Genomic DNA, 20,719 nt, shown 5'->3' on the forward strand with positions numbered 1-20,719 from the left:
CTAAATGTTCATTTTACAACATAAAGCAATGGTGCTCCATAAAAGAGAAACAGCTTCCAAGGGTGCAAGCAAGGTCTACTGTGTAGAAAGAGCTTGGTGGATGGGAACATCTAAAAACATTTTGTACCATCTTCCAGATTCTATGTATATCCAAAGTCTTCTAATTTTCAGCATCAAAAAAAGCTACAAAAAAGGCCAGGCATGGTGGCTCACACCTACAATCCCAGTATTTTGGGAGACTGAGGCAGGAGGGTCACTTGTGCCTAGGAGTTCAAGAACAGCCTGGGCAACATAGTGAGAACTCGTCTCTACAAAAAAATATACTAATAAAATAAATTTTAAAATAAGGCAGGAGAATCATTTGAGCCTGGGAAGTCAAGGCATGTAATGAGCCCTGATGGCACCACTGCATTCCCACCTCGATGACACAGCAAGACCCTGACTCAAAAGAAAAAAGTGACAAAAAGCACTAACGTGGAAGAAAAAAAGAATAATTTGGATTAGATTCAAAATTTTAAAAACCCTTCTACTCATTAAAAGACATACAGTTGACCCTTGAACAACATGGGTTTGAACTGCATGGGTCAACTTACATGTGGATTTTTCAACTAAATGTAGATTGAAAACACAATATTCGTGTAAAATAAAACCTGCATATACAGAGGGCTGACTTCACATACACAGGTTCCATGGAGATGACTGTGGGACTTGAGGTGGATTTTGGTATATGATGTGAGGTGGTGGTGCCCTGGAACCAATCCCCATGTATACTGAGAGATGACTGTAGTTAGAAAATGAAAAGGCAAGTCACAGGCTGGGAAAAATGTTTGCAGCATATATTTGACAAAGGACTGATAAACAGAATATATAAAGAACTCCTACAAACCAATAAGGAAAAGATGAATACCACCATTAAAAATGAACCAAAGACTTAAAGAAGCTATACATACAGCAAATGAGCACACAAAGAGACGCCTAATCATCATCCCCAGAAAAATGCAAAATTACACCCACAATAAGATATCATTTCATATCTATTAGAACAGCTGAAGTTAAACAGACCGATATTGCCAAATGTTGATGAGAAAGTGGAGCAACTGGAACTCTCACACACTGCTGGTAGGAGAACAAAATGGGACAGCACTTTGGAGAACTGTGTGGTAGTTTCTTATAAAATGAAAATGTTATCATACAACCCAGCAGTTTTCTACCTAGAGAAATAAAAATGTATGTCCTTAAAAAGACTCACACAAAAACCTTTTTTAGCAGGTTCATTCATATTAGCCAAAAGTGAGAAGCAATCCACATGTCCATCATCAGGAGAATGATCAAACTGTGGTGTAAATACACCATAGAACACTAGCCAGCAATAAACATTTATAAACTGCTGTCTGGGCATGGTGGATCATGCCTGTAATCCCAACATTTTGGGAGGTCAAGGCAGGTGGATCCTTTGAGGTCAGGAGTTCAAAACCAGTCTGGCAAACATGGTGAAATCCCCTCCTTACTAAAAATACAAAAATCAGCCAGGTGTGGTGGTGGGAGCCTGTAATCCCAGCTACTAGGGAGGCTGAGGCATGAGAATCACTTGAACTCTGGAGTGGGAGTTTGCAGTGAGCTGAGATGGTGCCACTGCACTCCAGTCTGGGCAACAGAGACTCCGTCTCAGAAAAAAAAAAAACATATAAACCACTGAGTCCTGCAATACATAGCTGATATCACAGGCATTAGGCTGAGGGAAAGAAGTTGGGCCCGAGAGTACAAGTTGCAGGGTCTCATCTACATGAAATCCAGTGATAGGCAAAATCTATGGTGACAGAAATCTATGGTCTATGGTGACAGAAATCAGAATCACACTTGCTTCCGGTGTGGGATGGGGAGGGATGGCTGGAAGACAGCCTGAGATCACTTCCTGGGGTGAAAGAAAGGTGTTTTTAAAAATTATTTTATATATTTTTTGAGATGGAGTTTTGCTCTTGTCACCCAGGCTGGAGTGCAATGGTGCGATCTTGGCTCACTGCAACCTCCACCTCCCAGGTTCAAGTGATTCTTATGCCTCGGCCTCCCAAGTAGCTGGGATTACAGGCATCACCATCATGCCCAGCTAATTTTTGTATTTTCAGTAGAGACAGGTTTCACCATGTTGGCCAGGATGGTCTCAAACTCCTAACCTCAAGTGATTCACCCGCCTTGGCCTCCCAAGGTGCAAAGATTACAGGCATGAGCCACCACACCTGGCCTGTGAAGGAAAGGTTTAATATCTTATTTGCGGTTGGAGATGTGGGTATATACATTTGTCAAAATGCACTGAACTAGATTTTTCTTATAATCTGTGTGTTTTCCTGTATGTAAATCACACCTCTATAAAAGAATATAATACAAAAGAAGGTGCTAAGTCACGATCTTAGAACACCCAAGGGCAAGCAGAACCCAGCAGGAACCACTGTGGAATCCTCCCCACCCTCCTCGACTCCTCTGTGCTGTGATCTTGGTGTACCTCCTTCCACCCCAGGTCACAGAGATGCCTTCCTTCCCTGACCCACAGCCTTTGTGTTAGAGGAGAGTTCTGATGTTCATTTTTGCCATCTGTGTTAGGGAGAAAGATGGCTCCTCCCTAGGATGCCCAGGTCCTAATCCCTAGAACCTGTGAATATGCTCCCTTAAGGCAAAAGGGAATTAAGGTTGCAGGCAGAATTAAGGCGGCCCATCAGTTTACTTGACCTGGATTAGCAAGGTGGGCCCATCTAATCACACGGGTTCTTTTCTTTTCTCTCTTTTTCTTTCTTTTTTTTTTTTTTTTGAGATGGAGTCTTGCTATGTTGCCCAGGCTGGAGTGCAGTGGTGCAATCTCAGCTCACTGCAACCTCCGCCTCCCAGGTTCAAGCAATTTTCCTGCCTCAGCCTCCCGAGGAGCTGGGACTACAGGTGCATGGCACCATGTCCGGCTAATTTTTGTGTTTTTAGTACAGACAGGGTTTCACCATGTTGGCCAGGCTGGTCTCGAACTCCTAAACTCAAGAGATCTGCCCACCTCAGTCTCCCAAAGTGCTGGGATTACAGGTGTGAGTCACTGCACCTGGCCATAATCACACAGGTTCTTAAAAGTGGAAGAAGAGGAGGCAGAAGGGAGGGTTGGAGAGATGCAATGGAAGAAGGACCCTACCAAAAGGTGCTGGCTTTGGAGACGGAGGAAGGGGCCATGAGCCAAGGATGCTGGAAAGGCAAGGAAACAAATTCTCCCCCACAGATTGCAGAAAGGAATGCAGCCCTGCTGATGCCCTGACTTTAGCCCAGTGAGACTCACACCTGCATCATCCCAGGTAGAAAATACGGTTTTATCAAGGACATTGTCCTGGGAGTGTGAGCTGGAGCAAGATCACCCTTCTAGAAACCTCTGTCTTACCCCTTAAATAACCTCCTCCCACAGTAAACACAAACACAAACCACCGCCCCTCTGGAAGCTGCCTGCACAGGATGTACATCTTCTGGTAGACTCAACCTCGCCCACCTGCCCTGGGTGGGGACCCTGTCAACGGGGCTAGAGAAAGCCATACGTTCTCATCTAGGGCACACAGGGTGATGCCGGCAGGTGGACGGGAAAAGCCCACAGGAGAGAGGAGGAAGACAGGTTACTCCAGCTGCCCTGCTTCCTCCTGCACACTATCCTGGAAGCCGCTACTCTCTGGAGGATGGAGAGATCAGGAAGCTCAAATGATCCCCCTACGCAGCCCTCCAGGACTGCCCCATCCGGGTGTGGCATAGCCAACAAAGCCCGGTGCTGGCACAGTTGAGTCCTTCCAACAAAAGAGTGGAGGGAGGGCAGCCAGTGTGGCTCTGAAGGTGAGTGCCAGGAAAGGGAGGAGTGGTGGCTGCTCAGGAAGAGGAGGACTGGAGGACAGGGAGAAGGAAGGCATTGAGCAACCCTGGGAGGCAAGCTGAGCTCCGGGGCCTGGCCCTTCTCAGACAAGCGAGGCAGGGGAAGGTTGCTTGCAGGAGAGGGTGGGTGTGGACCAGGGGTGGACGGGCAATGGCAGGGCTTGGAGGTCTGGCCTGTGCCAGTGCTCAGTGTGATTGCTGCCCAGTGTAAAGCCCATGTGGTCTACCTGGTTCAACTCTGCTTATCTTGAGGCAACAGGATGCCTGAGGTCAGAAGCTCCCCCTGGTGACCAAAAAGGCTAAGACTAGTGGGATCCAAGATGGCAGCTCACTTGGCTTCTGAAGAACCTCTAACCTCATTACAATCTGATTTCCATGCTAAATGACCCTCCCCCCAGCACCAGGATAGTTGACAATCACCATGACAACAACAGAAAGAAACCGTAAAAGGACAGAAAGGAAGGCGGCACACCGGTTCTGAGAAGCTCTCTGCCCATTTCCAGAAAAGACATGAATATTCCTCCCCTTGATTTAATGCCCAATCCCTTTATTACAGAGGCCCCAGCTCGGTGACTTCCCAGCCCTCGGGAGCTGATAAATGGATCTGTGAGCCAAGCTCCCGCTTCTCGGTTCCATGGCCAACAAATAAAGCCTGTGCTGCTTGAAGCTCACTTTTGCTTTTGGATACTGGCTGTGTAGCACACAACAGAGAAAGACCCCATTCTTGGGAAGACCAGCTTTGTTGGTAACATTGTCATCGCCACATCCAGAAAAACACACTCTCTCCCACCCAGCCTTCCAAGTGGAGCACATTCCCAGCTTCTCCTTCATGGTTAAGTTTGGGACATGTCTTACCTCGATACCCCACAATACCGTCTGGTGTCTAAGCCTGAGCAGGGACTCATCAGCAGGGAAGCTGCTGCACGAACTGAGTCCCCGTTGAAGCCAAGATCTCAGACAGAAAACCTACTGAGCCTCCCTGCTAGAGACTGCAAAGCCAGCCAGGTCCAGGACAGACTCCTCCTTGCTTTCCAGAACACACGTTTGTAGGGCCTGGCTGGCCCTGGCAGATCTGATCAGGTGGCAGAGGGCTACCTAGTGAGCCCACAGACTAGGAACCTCAAAAACAGGGCAATGGGCCCGTTTGGACAGAGCTCAGAGGCGGCAGGCTCCGCACAAGAAGGCGTGCATGGTTGGTGGCCGCAGCGTCCGTGGCCACTTGACACGTGTTCTGTGAGCCTGGGATTCTACTAAAAGCCAGATGCCATTCACATGCGGACTGCTTTCTTCTTATAAGACACTTAAGGCTTCACTTTTCCTCCACTCTCATACACACACACACACACACACACACACACACACATACTCGGTACCATTTTATATAAGTGGTCTCCTCTTCACATTTTAATCAATTCAATCTCTCGGCAATCAATTTTGAAACGATTTTCAGCAAGTGCTATATCTGGAGGTTCTAAGAGAGATGCTGGAATGGCTTCCCGTCGGAACACTGAACTCTTTCGAGCAGTTTTTACGGAGGCGTTTGCTACGTGTTCTCAGGGCGGCACGGGAGCATCTCGCCTGCACATGGGAAGCTGCCTGTTTTATGCCATCGATAGAAGAGATCGAAAAAGAAATCTAATCAACCCCCAAAAGTCTCTCTCTGATGGCTAGAACATACGGTCCAGGTTTTCTGGGACGTGTACTGAGCAGCCTTTTAACTAAAAGCTTCCACACCATCTTGTAAGGAATTTCTGGTTTGGATGAAGCCCAGAGGAATGAAAGCAACCAACCTGTTTCCAAAGATCTAGAAAGTCCTGAATTCGCAACTCAGCCTCCCTCTACGACGCAACGGCCGAATCTTGCCACGGACAACACCGACCACGGGCCTGAGATAGGCCTGCGGGATCGAGGGTGGGCGGCCACTAGCGCTCGCCTTACCTGCCTGGCTGTCCCTGGGCTTACACTGGACCTCCTCCACGCATTCCGCCGGAAACCATCCGATGTGGCCGCGGGCGCTGCCTTCCCAGAAGCCCCCTTCGCCGATGCTCAGAACTAGAGACGACAAAAAGGGAGAGGTGTTAGCAGGGGGGACGTGGAGGGCCTGAGGGTGAACAAGACGAGTGGGGCTGGGCAGAGGCAGGAGAATCAGCGCACCCCTGGCCAGGCCTGCAGAGCAAGTGGCTCTGGTGTGACTGCACTTCCTTCAGCTGCTGATAGTGCTAAGAGGCATCGGGGCATCACCACTGCAGATCACAGGTGCCCTCTGCCCCTTAGGCGATGAGACAGGAATGAAGCACTGACATGTTTGCATCTTTACGTATCTGACACCACGTCATATGAATGGATGTGCACGGCGGCCCTGTAGCATCTCTCAGTGTTGCACGTGAGACAGGACAGTGGTGCTTGGCTGTCCTTACCATCAATGATTTCAGATATAAAAGTGGAGTCGGGGGGCACCGCCACAAAGCAGGGAGGAAATGATGAGGTCGTACCTTCCCCTCCTAAGCTGGGCAAGAACCGGAGGCAGATGGCCTGGAGGAAAGAAAATCCACCTGCCCGGCTCTGTCTGGATCTTCTAAACAAGCGTGCGGAAGGAGAAATCACAGCAGAGGTCTGGGCGCGGTGGCTCATGCCTGTAATCCCAGCACTTTGGGGGGCCTAGGGGAGTGGACCCTCTGAGGTCAGGAGTTCAAGACCAGCCTGGCCAACATAGCCAAACCACGTCTCTACTAAAAATAGAAAAATTAGCCGGGCGTGGTGGCCCATGCCTGTAATCTCAGCTACTCGCTCAGGAGGCTGAGGCAGGAGAATCACTTGAACCCGGAAGATGGAAGTTGCAGTGAGCCAAGATTGCGCCACTGCACTCACAGCCTGGGTGACAGAGTGAGACTCCATCTCAAAAAAAAAAAAAAAAAAAAGAAAGAAAGAAAAAGAAATCACAGCAGAGGATGGGCGAGCAGCTCACGAATCATCTGACAGTGGTGTGGACGTGGAATTATCTTCACTTAAAATGGAAGAAACTGCACTAAAAACCTCACACAGTCAGCACCAGCCCCTTGGAGGCCTGGCCCACAGGCGTGCTGGCTTATTAATCAGGAACCTATTCATTACGTGGTTGCTGGCAAGGACTGCAGGTTTCTTTCTGACTTGTGGTTGAAAGAAGCCAATTCCCCAGGAGAGAAGGGATGGTGGCCACACAGTGACCCTGTCCTGGGGACCACGTACATCACTGGACAGACACGGCCACCCCAGCCTACAAGGTGGAAGTTGCTGAGTCCAGACACAGGCATCCCTCCCCAGCCCATGTACTGGGTACACAGTAGGCCCTCAATGAACATCCGCTGGAAGAATAAAGCATGTTTGTTTTTAAACTCAACTGCTGAGCATGGGTGAGGGACATAAGCCCAAAGACACCATGGGGTGGGGGGAAGGTCAGGAGGACCCCGCCGGTCCCCATGGCCCTACTGTGATAACTATTTCTGTCATAAAGCTTGCAGTGGCAAAGTGAGGAAGGAAAATCTTTATATCTTAGGGCTTTTTTTTTGTTTTTTGTTTTTTTTAGAGGCTTTGTCACCCAGGCTGAAGTGCAGTGGTGTCATCACAGTGCACCGCAGCCTTGACTCCCAGGCTTAAGTGATCCTCCCACCTCAGCCTCCTGAGTAGCTGGGATGACAGGCGTGTACCACGACACCTCATTATTATTATAATTACTTTTTTAGAGACAGGGTCTCACTATGTTGCCCAGGCTGGTTTCAAAACCCTAAGCTCAAGCAATCACCTGCCTCCGCCTCCCAAAGTGGTTCGGATGACTGGCATGAGCCACTGCGCCGGTCTGTATCTTACTTAGGACTTTGGTGCTGGGCCAGGGATGCCCTCAACACCTTCACTCCCTCCTAATGTGTCTAAGCAAGGAGGAAAACAATCTGATTTCTCCACATCTTTACCTTCTTTTAAATTACTCAGGATCCAAAGGCACCAGCCCTGCTGAAAGAGGAATTATGGCCCCAGAAGTGTTTTCCTCTAGCCCTCATTTGAATCTTAAAGGCCAGACAGAGAACCACTCAGCCCACGATTTTTGAAGGTTAATGGAACTGAAAACCCCACTTTATAAGTTCCTAATAACCTGAAGAAATGACCTAACTGAAACAGATCAGCCACATCCCAGGTGACCAGGACAATCATCACTGCCTGAAGCATCTCCTCCAAAACTCGATGCAGGGCCTGTGGGCTCCTCTCAGCCCAGCTGGCCGGGATGTGCCTCACAGTTTCCCAGCAGAACCCTGGACCTGAGAGGGTCATCTCAGAGCAGTAACCCCGGGCTGCAAAGGGAGGCCAAGGACTTGCTGCTGCGCCACCAGGAGCCAGTGCCCACAGATACCCACACTCTCCTTCCTTCACGGCTGTGAGGTCATTCTGCTGTTTTATATGGGCCTGGGGAGAAGGGAACTGCATAGGTAGAGATTGGTATCATCTTCCATGGAAGCTCTGCCCTATCTTAGCTATGTGATGCTTGGGAAAACTCGGTCTCTCTGTACCTCGGTTTCCTCATTTATCAGAGCATGACAATACTATCTAGCTCATAAGTGTTTCTATGCGTGAATCAGAGGCACGTGAGCCCAGTGTGGAATGAGGACTCAACACTCCTGCCTGACTTTCCTTCCAAACTCCCCTCTCCAGGAGAATCACACCTTTTGGTTCCATATTTAATCTCTATGAAGTATGCACTTCAGGATGTGTTATTGTTATTACAAGACCAACCAAAAATATGAAAGGCTGTTTCCAACGGGCTTGTACAAGGAGGCAGAGGTGACGTGCCGCAAGGGGTCCCCCCAACACGGGGAGCCTTCATGTCAGGGGTGTAAAAAGAGCAGGACCTGTGCCGAGGGTGCAGGGGAATGGAGGAGGGGGCCCCTTCTGGGTTTCTGGTTGTGCAAATGGTACCTGCTGGTCCTCTTCAGAGAATGGGGAGCAAGAGAGGGGTTTGCGCCTTGAGTGCCTCCCTGACAGAACATCTGCGTCCAGGTAGGAATGGGTGTTCCTCATATGGTGAGGAAGGGGCGGGGCTTGGCTACCCCATAGTTTGCTGATGCAATTCATTCAAAAGTAAAGACTCCACACCCTGGGTAAGAAGAGGTGGAGGAGAAGAGGAAGTCCCCATCCACCCAGCAGTACAAGAGCGAGCACTGGGCTGGGAGGTGAGAGACTTGGCCCCATCACTGGGATGCTGAGGGACCCCGGGGACTCCTGTTCTCTCTGTGGCCCCACCTACTCCATGTGGAACACTAGGGTGAATTCTGAGAGTGAATTCTGACCAGGCAACCAGGGGAATTCTGGAGTCTGGAGTCCTGCCTTGCTCTTGGGTGCTCCGGCTAGAAAAATTGTCAAGGACCCTGTCCCTGGAGCCCCAGACTTGCAGGGGAATACGGTGTGATAGGACTGACTCTACCACAGAGGATCAGATGAGAATCGTCCCAGCCAAACCGAGGGGCAGGAGGAAGACTACGGAAGCAAAGAGGGGGTGTGGCGAGACTTGGGGCAACCCTGCAGGAAGAGGCAGTGCTTTGAATGGTGGGTAGAGAGCAGGTGAAGGCACTGCACCCAGGGCATGAGGACCGGGGGAGGGGCACATACGGCATGGCTGGGGACCCTGGGAAACCTGGCTAGAAAGAAGGTTCATCCTCAACACCATGTCTGCTCCAACACAGACGATGCTTTAAGGCACCTATGAGAACCAACTGCGGATCTCTCTATGGGCCCCACATGCTTCCTGAGGCCACAGTGGGGATAAGCTTGTTGGAGAAGGGCCAGCCCTGCTGTCCTCACCATGGCCACCACAGTGGGCTGCTCCCTGCCTCAGCAGCTCTCTTGCAAACTGGAAAGCAGCGGTGATTCCCTGTACTGGATGGGTCAGGGGTGGCTCCGACCCCACTGCTACACTCCACCTTCTCCCCGTTGACCCCAGCCTGGGTACAGAAACCTGCCAGGTCACTGTGGAGGAGGGAGGAACCGAGACCCAGTGTTTCTCCTGTTCTGTACCAAACACGCTGGTTTCTAATGTACCTCTGGGCCATCTTCAATTTCAAACCATGCATGGTGTTCTTGAATCCGCATATCCTTCTGCTTAAATTGACACAGGACTTACTTGGGTCAGGGACTGTGCTGGTGTCTGGGGTCACAAAGATGGTGCAGGATTTGGGGCAGACACCTGGAGGAGCTTCAGAAAAGGAGGATGGCCTTACTGTCCACCTACCTAATGTCACAGAGCAAAAACGCTGGCGCCCCCTGTGCCCCCACCCCCCAGCATTGGCAATGCTATGTCATGGGCTTAGTTTTTTGCTTGCCAGAATGGGGGCTTGCAGTAAGCAGGGTCAATCATCACTGCTTCCCTAGGCCTCACCCATGGCCAGGAACCCTCAGGGGTTCATTGTGTGTCTGTTAAATAAATGAACCCCTAAAATGACCACGCTCACTGTGCTATGTGCTGCATCAGAGGCCTGTGTGGCCTGGGCCAAAAAGTAGAGAGGGAGCGTGGCAGGTGGGGGTGGGGACACTCCCAGAGGAAGGGACATGGCAGCCGAATCCTGAAGGAGGAGCTGATGGGAAGACACAGGGATAGCTGCTGTTTGAGCAGAGGAAAAGCAGGATGGAAGCATGGTAGTGAGAGCGTGGGACAAAACACACACTGCTATTTAGAAAACTGTCATTCTTTCACGCTGCCATGCACTCACTCACTCACCACCTATCCAACTACCCACCTATCCACTCATTCACCCACCTATCAAACTCAACCGCACATCCATCCATCCATCCATCTTCCAACCTACCCATCCATCCATCTACCCATCCATCCATTTACCTATCCATCCATCCATCCATCCACCCACCCACCCACCGATTCATTCATCTTTCCATTTACCCATCAACCCATCCATCTATCTACCCATTCATCCAACTTCCCATCTACCCACCCACCCATCCATCCATCTACCCATCCATCCATCCATTTACCCATTCATCTATCTTCCCATATACCTACCCATCCACCCATCCATCTACCCATCCATCCATCCATCCATTCATCCATCTACCCATTCATCTAACTTCCCATCTACCCACCCACCCATTCATCCATCTACCCATCCATCCATCTACCCATCCATCCATCTTCCCATTCATCCATCTTTCCATCCAACCATCCATCCATCTATCTATCCATCCATCCATCCACCCACCCATCTACCCATTCATCTATCTTCCCATCTACCCATCCACCCATCTATCCATCGGCCCATCCATCCATCTATCCATCTACTCATTCATCCATCTTCACATCTTCCCATCCATCCATCCATCCATCCATCCATCCATCCATCCATCCATGAATCCATCCATCCATCCACCCACCCACCCATTTATCCATCTTCCCATCTATCCATCCATCCATCCATCCATCTTCCCATCTATCCATCCATCCATCCATCCATCCATCCAACCATCCATCCATCCATCCATCCACCCACCCACCCATTCATCCATCTTCCCATCTACCCATATACCCATCCACCCATCTATCTATCCATCTATCCATCCATCCATCCATCCATCCATCCATCCATCCATCCATCCATCCAACCGTCTGCCTGTCCACCCATTCGTCAATTCATCTGCCTCTCCATCCATCCGTCCATCCATCCGTTCATCTGCCTGCATGCCTGCCCATCCATCCACCCACCCACCCAGCCATCCAGCCATTTCATCCGTCCATCATCTATCCCATTCCAAGCACAGTGTCACATGCTTGGGAAACAAACAAGAAGAAGACAAAGTCCTGCCTGCAGAGGGTCTACAATCCGTCACAGTCAGGAATGCTGCAAAATCACCTGAGGAGCTTGTTAACTATTCAGATTCCCAGGCTGTGTCCTTGGAGACACAATTCTGCAGATGTAGGGATGGATGGCCAGGAGATCTGCACATTTAACAAACTCCCCTCATGTCTCAGATGCAGGGACTTTGGGAAGAGAGGCTGAGAAACTGCACTCAGGTACACAGCTTGGACAGGAGCCTCTGGCTCAGGAGCCTGATGCTGGATCTCGCATAAAGAACTATCGGGAGTGGAGGGAAGAATGTGCCAGGCACAGTGAAGGACAAAGAAGAGCCCTTGAATTAAAAAAAAAAAAAAAAAAAAAAAAAAAAAAAAGGAGGGTCAGTAGGGGAATCAGAACATGTACACACCTATTTTTGGGCACCCCTTATTTTAGGAGAAAAATGTTGGGGTATGTTTTCCCAGGTACATGGTATGCAGCTGTCTACTGGGAACGTCAACCCCTTCCCAAATGGGACCGAGCGGAGGAGATGTAAATTAACCTTCTGAAAGAGCCAGGAGCAGCAGTGTTATCAGCAGGACCCCAGGGCCACCCTGGGGCCCGTCACAGCCACCCTGCCTGCCTGCTTCCCAGACCCGACTTCCACTGCAAAAAATGAGTTTGGTTTCTCTGGAAACCCTCCCAGACCTGCCCCTGCCAGCCAGGCAGCTGGGTTTCCTGCCCACAATGGTTGTTCCCTTGATATCAAGGGGACAGAATTCCTCCAAACGGCCTTGGCTCTGCAGGCAGTGGATCGGCTCGACCCGCCCGCCTCTAAGCACTGCCATGCAGGCAGCAAGGATGTGCGGGCCACCCCACGATGGGGAGGAGGCACCGACAGCTCGGCAGGAAGGAAGAGCGGCGCCACTGGCAGCAGGAAGAGGCTCCGTGCCAATTGTGTGCAAATGGCCTGCGCGGCCCACTCGAATCTCTTTTCAGAACAGCAGTCCTTTGCCATCGATCCTTTGAAGTGTGAGTTTTGGAACCGAGCTCTGTCATTTCTGTTCTCCCTGGGAGACAGGCCTAGCTCCCTGCATGCCCCACGCTCCTGCGAGGGGCGGGTTCCAGTCTGGTCATGTTTGAGGAGGTGCTGCTGGGTTCCAGTGTGCTGCGGATAGGAGTCACGTGACCTCCCTTCTTTCCTTTGTTGAATCATTCTATCAAACCCAGGGAGTTGGACAGGGGAAGGCCCCCCCAGAGCTTCTGGGAATTAAGGTGTGAGATGTGGATTCGCCTGCCATGTCCCAGGACCCCTGCGAGTCCTGGGTCCTCAAGTCTGCCTACCACTGCCAGCCTGTGGGAGACTCGGACCCACTGATGGGGCTCATCACCAGCTCCCCCTCTCCCTTGAGCTCCTGCTCATCCATGCTGCTACTCAGGGTCCCCTCTAAGGGACTCTCAGCTGTTTAGTGCCCACTCCCACAGGCCTCTGCTCTATGTCTAAGGGACTGGGGACAAGTGCCAAGTTCACAGCATGGGAGCCTGTCTGCAGCTCTGCCCCTCTCGGAGCATGGGTCAGCATGCCTGAGTGAGTCCACAGATGCCCAGCCCCAGGCTCTAGGTTCATCTTCACAGGCCTCTCTGCCCCTTTGGAAGTCCAGGACTAACCTGGCTGCCCTACAGGAACTGCCAGCCGCACCCCAGCCTTCTCCTTGGGCATCAGTGAGCTCCAAGCAGGACTCACAGAGGAGCAGCTCCCACCCTCCGACCCCTGAGCCCCAGGCTTCTCCTCTTTACAATAGGGACAGGCCTGGACAAGAAGACCGTGTGTCCCTTCCTGCTCTGGAGAGACAGTGAGCTTCCTTGGCTCCCACTTGGGCCTAGAGGGTGGCCCTGAGTGTGCAGACCAGTCAGAAAACACTCTAGGAACTTCGGCTCTCACTTCCTAGAACGGGGTTGCTAACAAGGCCAGCATCGGCCCTGATCCCTGCACAGATGGCCCCTCTTGCTCCCCCACTGCGGGGCCTTAACATCCTTGTCACCCGACATCTCAGGGCTGGCCTCAGTGGGGAGGAGGGAAGGTGGCTCTCAGCACTAGTCCTCAGAGAGAGAGCCAAATTGATGGGGTAAGTGTGAAGGATTTTAAAGTGGCAATTACACCAACCTACAGTGTTGTAAAAACAAAACAAAAAACTAAGTTTTTAATGAACAAAAAAAATCTCAACAAGGTAATAGGAGATCTTGGCAAATAAAAGGCAACAATAAAAACAGATAAACAGAAAAGCTAGCAAACATGATTTATGAATTATAAAACTCAAAAGACAGACTTAACAGCTACAGGGACATTTCAAAGGAAAGGGTAAGTGAACTTAAACAATAACCAATAGAAATGATCTAATGTAAAGAAAAATGACTGAAAAAAATGAATAGAGCTCCAGAGACTTGTTTGATGCTATCAAATGATGAAATATGTGTGCAGCAGAAACACTGGCCATCAGGCAAGAGGGCGGGGCTCTGCCATCATTAGAATGTTGCAGTAACCCAGGTCAAGCTGACCTGATCAGTGTGTCGCGCAGAGAAAGGAACTGAGTCAATTACCTGCTGGGGGCCAGGAGGCAGCCAGCTGGGGAAGGCGGGATTTGAACCGGGCCTACTGACCTCTAAGGGCCGCACCTTCCACCCATGCCACTCCAATGGCAACCTGCCCTCCAATGGCAAGGCCCTCCAATGGCAGGGCCCGGCGTGCTGCCCTCCAATGGCAGGGCCTGGGCATGCTGGCCACGTGTGCTAGGCCTTTCTTGCTCCACCCAGTGAGTTCCTACCACCCCACACAACCTCCGCAGCCCACACCTGCCATGTTGCTTCTGCTATGCGCCTCAGATGCCACCACTGCCAACTTCCCTCCAACCCTACTTTTATCTTCCTGCAGTGCTTCACACACCTGATTTCCCCCTGGGCAGAAACCATCACTGGCTCCCCAGTACCCTAGGAACAATGTCTAACCCCTTCTTGACCTGGTGTTGACAATGGCCCCCCCAGAGGCTTCTCAACGCTGGTTCTCAGGATTCTGCTTTGAGAATCTTTCCTTCCAACCTGGTAGAATTCCTTCCTTTGAACACTGCAGGCCCCGGGCCTCAGGTCACACCGGACCATCTACCTGGAGACCCCAAAGCCGACCCATGCCAGGGCCCACCCCGACACTTCAGACTTAGGGGATGGAAAGGAGCTCTGCTCTTCGATGCCCTCATCTGGCTCCCCCACTGCCCTTCGCAAGTGGAATCTCATTCCCAGTGGACATGTCTCCTTCGATCCCTGAGACCCAGCACTGGGGAAGCCGCAGCAGCTCCCTGGACAGTGAGGGAAAGGGTCTGGGAACGTCACTCTGTTCCCCATTCCTGCCCTTCCAGGGGCCCGTATTTTCCATGGAGAAGCACAGCCTTGGACATCGTCCCCACAGCAGGCCGGGTGAAGGGCCCCAGCCTGACCTCACTCCAGGAGCGGAGGACAACCAGCAGACACTGACCTTTGACCCTGTCGCCACGGTGAAGGGGGATCTCGCCGTCCACTTGGGGTTGGTATGGCTTGACAGCGACGAAGAGCCTCCCGGGCACGGCACTGTAGAGCTTCCGCTTGGGCCCCGGGTACTCGAAGGCCGAGAGTGAGTCCTTGTTGGCACCAAGAGCAAAAGGTGACCTGGACCAGGTGAGAGGGGCAGAGAGAGAGAGAGCAGAGTCACAAGGTCACAAGCCACATGCCACAAACCACAGCCAAGCCATTCAACGCATGCTGCGCCTCGGCTGGCCGCATCAGAACTCCTGATGCCAGACAGGAAGATGGGAACGGGCCGGGGCAGCACTGTGGTCAGAGGCTCAGGCAGATCCAACAATCCCACTCGCAGGTCTGCCCCGCACAGACAGAAAGCTGCCACTCGGGGAGACGTCTGCACACCTGCGTTCACAGTGGCACCGTTCACAGCAGCCCAAGGGTCCCTCCACAGAATGGAGAGACACAGGGTGGTCCAAACATACGATGGAACGCTGTTTAGCCTCCATCAGGAATTAAACTCTGGGCCAGGCGTGGTGGGATCACATCTGTAATCCCAGCACTTTGGGAGGCTGAGGTGGGCAGACCACCTGAGATCACGAGTTCGGGACCAGCATGGCCAACATGGTGAAACCTCGTTGGTACTAAAAATTCAAAAAATAGCAGGGTGTGGTGGTGAGCACCTGTAATCCGGGCTACTGGAGAGGCTGAGGCAGGAGAATTGCTTAAACCTGGGAGGCAGAGGTTGCGGTGAGCCGAGACTGCACCATTGCACTCCAGCCTGGGTGACAGAGTGAGACTCTGTCTCCAAAAAAAGAAAAAAAAAAGTAAACTGTGACACAGGCTACACCGTGGGTGAACCTTGGGGACACTGCTCAGTGAGATACACCAGACACAAAAGAACACAGACTGTGTGATCCCAGCCATGCGAGGGCCCGAGAGCAGTCAGATTCATGGACACAGAAAGTAGAATGGCAGGTGCCGGGGGCTGGTGGAGAGAATGGGGAGTGAGGGTTCAATGGGGACAGAGTTTTGGTTTCACAAGATGAGAAGGTTCTGGAGATGGATGGTGGTGATGGTTGCACAACACTCGAATGTATTCCACTGAACGCCACTGAACTGTGCACTTCAAAATGGTTCTAAGGTGATAAATTTGATGTTACACATATTTCTCCACTATTTTACTTCATTTTATTTATTTATTTGAGACAAAGTCTCCCTCTGTCACCCACGCGGGACTGCAGTGGCATGATCTCGGCTCACTGCAACCTCTGCCTCCCAGGTTCAAGCGATTCTCCTGCCTCAGCCTCCTGAGTACCTGGGATTACAGGCGCCTGCCACCACGCCTGGCTAATTTTTGTATTTTTAGTAGAGATGTGGTTTCACCATGTTCACCAGGATGGTCTCAAAGTTCTGGCCTCAAATAATCCACCTGCCTCGGCCTCCCAAAGTGCTGAAGTTACAGGTGTGAGACACCGCACCTGGCCTATTTTGCCACTATTTTAAAAAAGACTAGCCTGGGCAACATGATGAAACCCTATTTCTACAAAAAAAAAAAAAAAAACAAAAACAAAAAACAAAAAATTGGCCAGGCATGGTGCTGTGCATTTGTGGTTCTCGCTCCTCGGGAGGCTCAGGTGGGAGGATTGCTTGTGGCCAGGAGGTCGCGGCTGCAGTGAGCCATGATTGTGCCACTGCACTCCAGCCTGGGTGACAGAGTGAGATCCTGTCTCAAAAAAACAAAAACAAACAAATCCCAAAGAGACTCAGGTGGAGACAGAAATCCAGGAAGGCCATGGGTGTCCGACACTTCATCCACCTCACTGTGAGCATCAGTCACACTGGACGAGGAAGCACCCAGGGCCTTCCATCAAAATGGGTCACGACCTCGGTTCTCCCAGCGCAGTTCCCAGCAGCCCCAGCGAACCACGCTAGAGGAACTCATATCCGTTCTTGCTGTATGTCATTGATTTTGCACAGAGCTATGTTTTCAACCTGACTTCTACACCCGACAGTAAGACACACCTTAACAGGGCCCAGCGACAGGACACGCAACACAAAGTACTCTGAGATGCACCTACACAGTGCCAGGACGGGCGTCCTTAGAAACAAACACATCTACACGGAGGAAGTTGTCCAGAAATTCAGGACGGCCCTCCCAGGCACATGCTCAGAAAGACAGGGAAAGCGTCCACCTGCGGCTGGCATCCTCCAACAGGGCGCCTGGCTGCAGGGAAGCGAGTGGTCTCTGACCATGGTTCCCCTCCCAAACTTTAGGTGCTGTGGCCTCTGAGGCGATGGAGGCAGCATCAGTCTTTCTATGAGGACAGGGAGGAAGGGCCCATGCACACAGGGACCCACGCAAAACAGGCTTGCAGGGAAAGTTCTAGAAGCGGATGTGACTACCCTCTTTTGGCATTTCACATAAGCCTCCCCCTCATCACGTGCCTTCACTACTGTAATCACCCGACTCATGTGTCCCTGATAATTGCCTTATAGTTTGCTCTGTGCTTGTATAAAGTTACAGAAGGGCAATGGGGCTGTATTTAGTTCTGATTCTTACTCCTTCTCTCAGCATTAGGATGGTGAGATCTGGCCATGGGGACCTTACCCATGTCAACGTGTTTGAGGAGCCAGGGCTCCATGTACTCCGATTACTCTGTAGGGAGCAGATTGGGCCTGAACACTCAGTCTGTCTGCCTGACTCCAAATCTCAGATTTGTCCTGAAACCATGGGGAGCAGAGACAGGGCAGGACAGTGGCCTCTTCTGGAACAGGTGGGCGTCTTGGATGCTTACCTGGGCTCTGAGGACATTGAGAGATGGGGGAGGCTGCAGGCAGCTAGGACTTCCCTGTCCCGTCCCTAGGGATGCCATTCCTCCCCCAAGTCACAGCCACAAATGTGGCAGTCACAGACTCCTGGGGGCACAGGTGTCTCTGAGCTGTCACTGCCATGCAGCCTGGGCACAATATGGAGCCCACCGGGCACGGTGTGGCACAGCAGTGCATCGATGTGCACAGCCAGGAGAATTCCAAAGGACCACTGTTCCCCATCGATGGACATCATCTATCCCCAAACACCCCAGGAGTTCCTGGAGCAGGAACTCCTGCAAAAGCTAGGTTTGGTGGCCTCCTCTTGTCCAAAGGCATAGCTCAGTGAGCCACCAGGGAGCAGAGGGAAAGGACACTGGGCACTTCCTGCTCTGCAAGGGGAGCTGATGAACGCAACAGCAGCGCTGGGCCAGGCCCCCACCTGAGAGGCTTCCCTGCCAGCCTGCCCAGCCATCTGCACGTGTACCAGCACTCAGACACATTCATTCAACTCAGCCTGACTCAGGCAGGGCTGGACTGGCACAGGACCGAGAGCTGGGAGGGGTGGGAGCCTGCACTGCAGGCACTGAGCTTCTCACAGCTGTCTCCTCTCTGGCTCCCAGGCCAGCAGGGACGCCGGGAGGAGAATCCCGGCAACCAAGGGACTCCAGGAGAATACAGCACCCCAGGGTCAGAATCCCTCCTCTCCTTGAACTTCCCTTAATGCACCTGCCCACATCTGCCCCGAGTGATGAAGCCAGCAAGGCTGGCGGCCATCATGGGCTCTGTGGACGGCCTGAACCTCCCGTCACTCCCAGGCTGATCTGCCCCAGCTGTGTGACCTTCAGTGAGTCACTTTACCTCTCTGAGCCTTAATTTTCTTATTTGTAAAATACGTGGTAGAGGGTGGGGGTAGGGCGAATCCCCACCACCTGTGGTTGCTGGGAGAATAATGAGAAAATGCAGATGAGAAGCTCAGTTCCCAGCCCCGCTGCAGCTCCGAGGGCAGTCACTGTCTCTGCATTGACCATTATCCAGGCTGGACCGGCAGCAGCCAGAACACAGGGCTATGCCGACATCATCTCAACCCCCTCTCCTGGCCGGTGATGCGACATGGGCGATAGGAGGAGCTGGATGCATTAGGCCCCATCAGGACTGAAGGTTAGTCCTAGTGATGAGGTCACAGGTGGCCCCAGAGTCCCCTGGGCTGCATGGATGCTCTTCAGCAGGTGGAGTGGCTGCAGGTCAGGTCAGCCCAGCCCCATGATCAGTCCCCAAGCACCCGGATAGGTTGACTCCAGGGGGAGCAAGGTGAGTCTTGTGGGCTTCCTCCCGAGGGGAAAGGGTGGGTCAAAGTCTAGAGGAAAAATCAGATGAACGAGGCTGACAGTAGCTGGGGCAGGGCAGAGGGTGAGCCACAGAGCAGGAGTCACAGGGTCTGTTCACAACTGTTATGTGTCTGACACAGCAGCTGCTTAAGTCTAGAACTTAGGAACCAAATGAGGAGTGCGTCTTCTCAGGATTTCCACACCCAAAGAGCTCCTGCAAGGAACCCCACGGCCCCACTGTGCATCCTCAACAGCAGCTGGCAGGGGACACTGAGCCTGCCCTACTTGAGAAGTCAGTTAACTTCATCAGAATTAATCCATCCACTCATCTCTTCTCTGTTATCCACCCAGGCCTCCTTGCCCAAATACCTGTTCTTCCATCCATCCACCCACCCACTCATCCACCCACTATCCATCATCGATCCATCCATCCATCCATCTACCCATCCATCCATCTACCCATCCATCCACCCATCCATCTATCTACACATCCATCCATTCATCATCTACCTATCCATCATCCATCCACTCATCCATCCATCATCTATTCATCCATCCATTCATCCAACATCCATCTACCCATCCATCCACCATTCATTTATCCATCCATCTACCCATCCATTCATCCATCATCTATCCATCCATCATCCAGCCATCCATCCATCATGTATTCATCATCCATCATCCATCTACCCATCCATCCACCATTCATTCATCCATCCATCTACCCATCCATCCATCCATCTTATCATTTTTCTGAACACCTATTCACTCATCTACCCAAAGTTCAGAAAGATCTTGCCTGAAGCCCAGCTGAACACTTACTATCCATCATTGGACAAGTTAGCTACCTCTCAAAGCCTCAACCTCCCCATCAAAAAAGGGGATGATCAGGAGTAACTGTGATAACGCACTCTGCCAGGTGTTATGCAAACATCAGCACCTTCACACTGCCCTGCTGCAGCTGCAAAGTCAGTAACAAAGTGCCTGTCTCACCTCACTGGTCCAGCTGGCACCAGAGTGCGTGTCACTTGACAGAGAAGTCAAAGTGAACACAGCTCCAACCTTGAAGCTCTGTTTCTTGATTCTCTTTGCAGGAATCAGTTCCCTAACCCATCAACCCCAGAGCCTGGGGAACCTTTATCTAAAAACAGGAAAGCCTTATTTCTTCTAGACCAGAGTGGTGTACACGGTTGCAGGCAGTGATTACCGGGCAGTGACGTACGGTTCCAGCCAAATGCTCACATGTCTTCTTATTCACTATTAATTTGAACCTCAAAAAGTCCCACAAAGGCAGAAGATGAAAACCTTTGTCCCCATTTTACAGGTGAGAAAATGGAGGCTCCATAAATGGTGACT

The 20,719-nt window shown here is 51.5% G+C and overlaps 1 protein-coding gene across 7 annotated transcripts in view; it reads right to left on the bottom strand.

Annotated features, from left to right (window-relative positions):
• Window positions 1–20,719, bottom strand: part of SHANK2 (SH3 and multiple ankyrin repeat domains 2) — a 695,443-nt gene that overhangs the window by 327,536 nt on the left and 347,188 nt on the right. For all 7 annotated transcript variants that reach the window (XM_054662507.2, XM_054662506.2, XM_054662505.2 and 4 more), the window contains 2 exons: window positions 15,202–15,371; window positions 5,815–5,928 (listed from right to left, as the gene is read on the bottom strand). In XM_054662507.2, coding sequence (XP_054518482.2) covers window positions 5,815–5,928; window positions 15,202–15,371 — 284 coding nt within the window. The remainder of the gene's footprint in view (window positions 1–5,814; window positions 5,929–15,201; window positions 15,372–20,719) is intronic.

The sequence above is a fragment of the Pan troglodytes genome, chromosome 9 (assembly GCF_028858775.2).
Source record: "Pan troglodytes isolate AG18354 chromosome 9, NHGRI_mPanTro3-v2.0_pri, whole genome shotgun sequence".
Classification (NCBI taxonomy): domain Eukaryota; kingdom Metazoa; phylum Chordata; class Mammalia; order Primates; family Hominidae; genus Pan; species Pan troglodytes.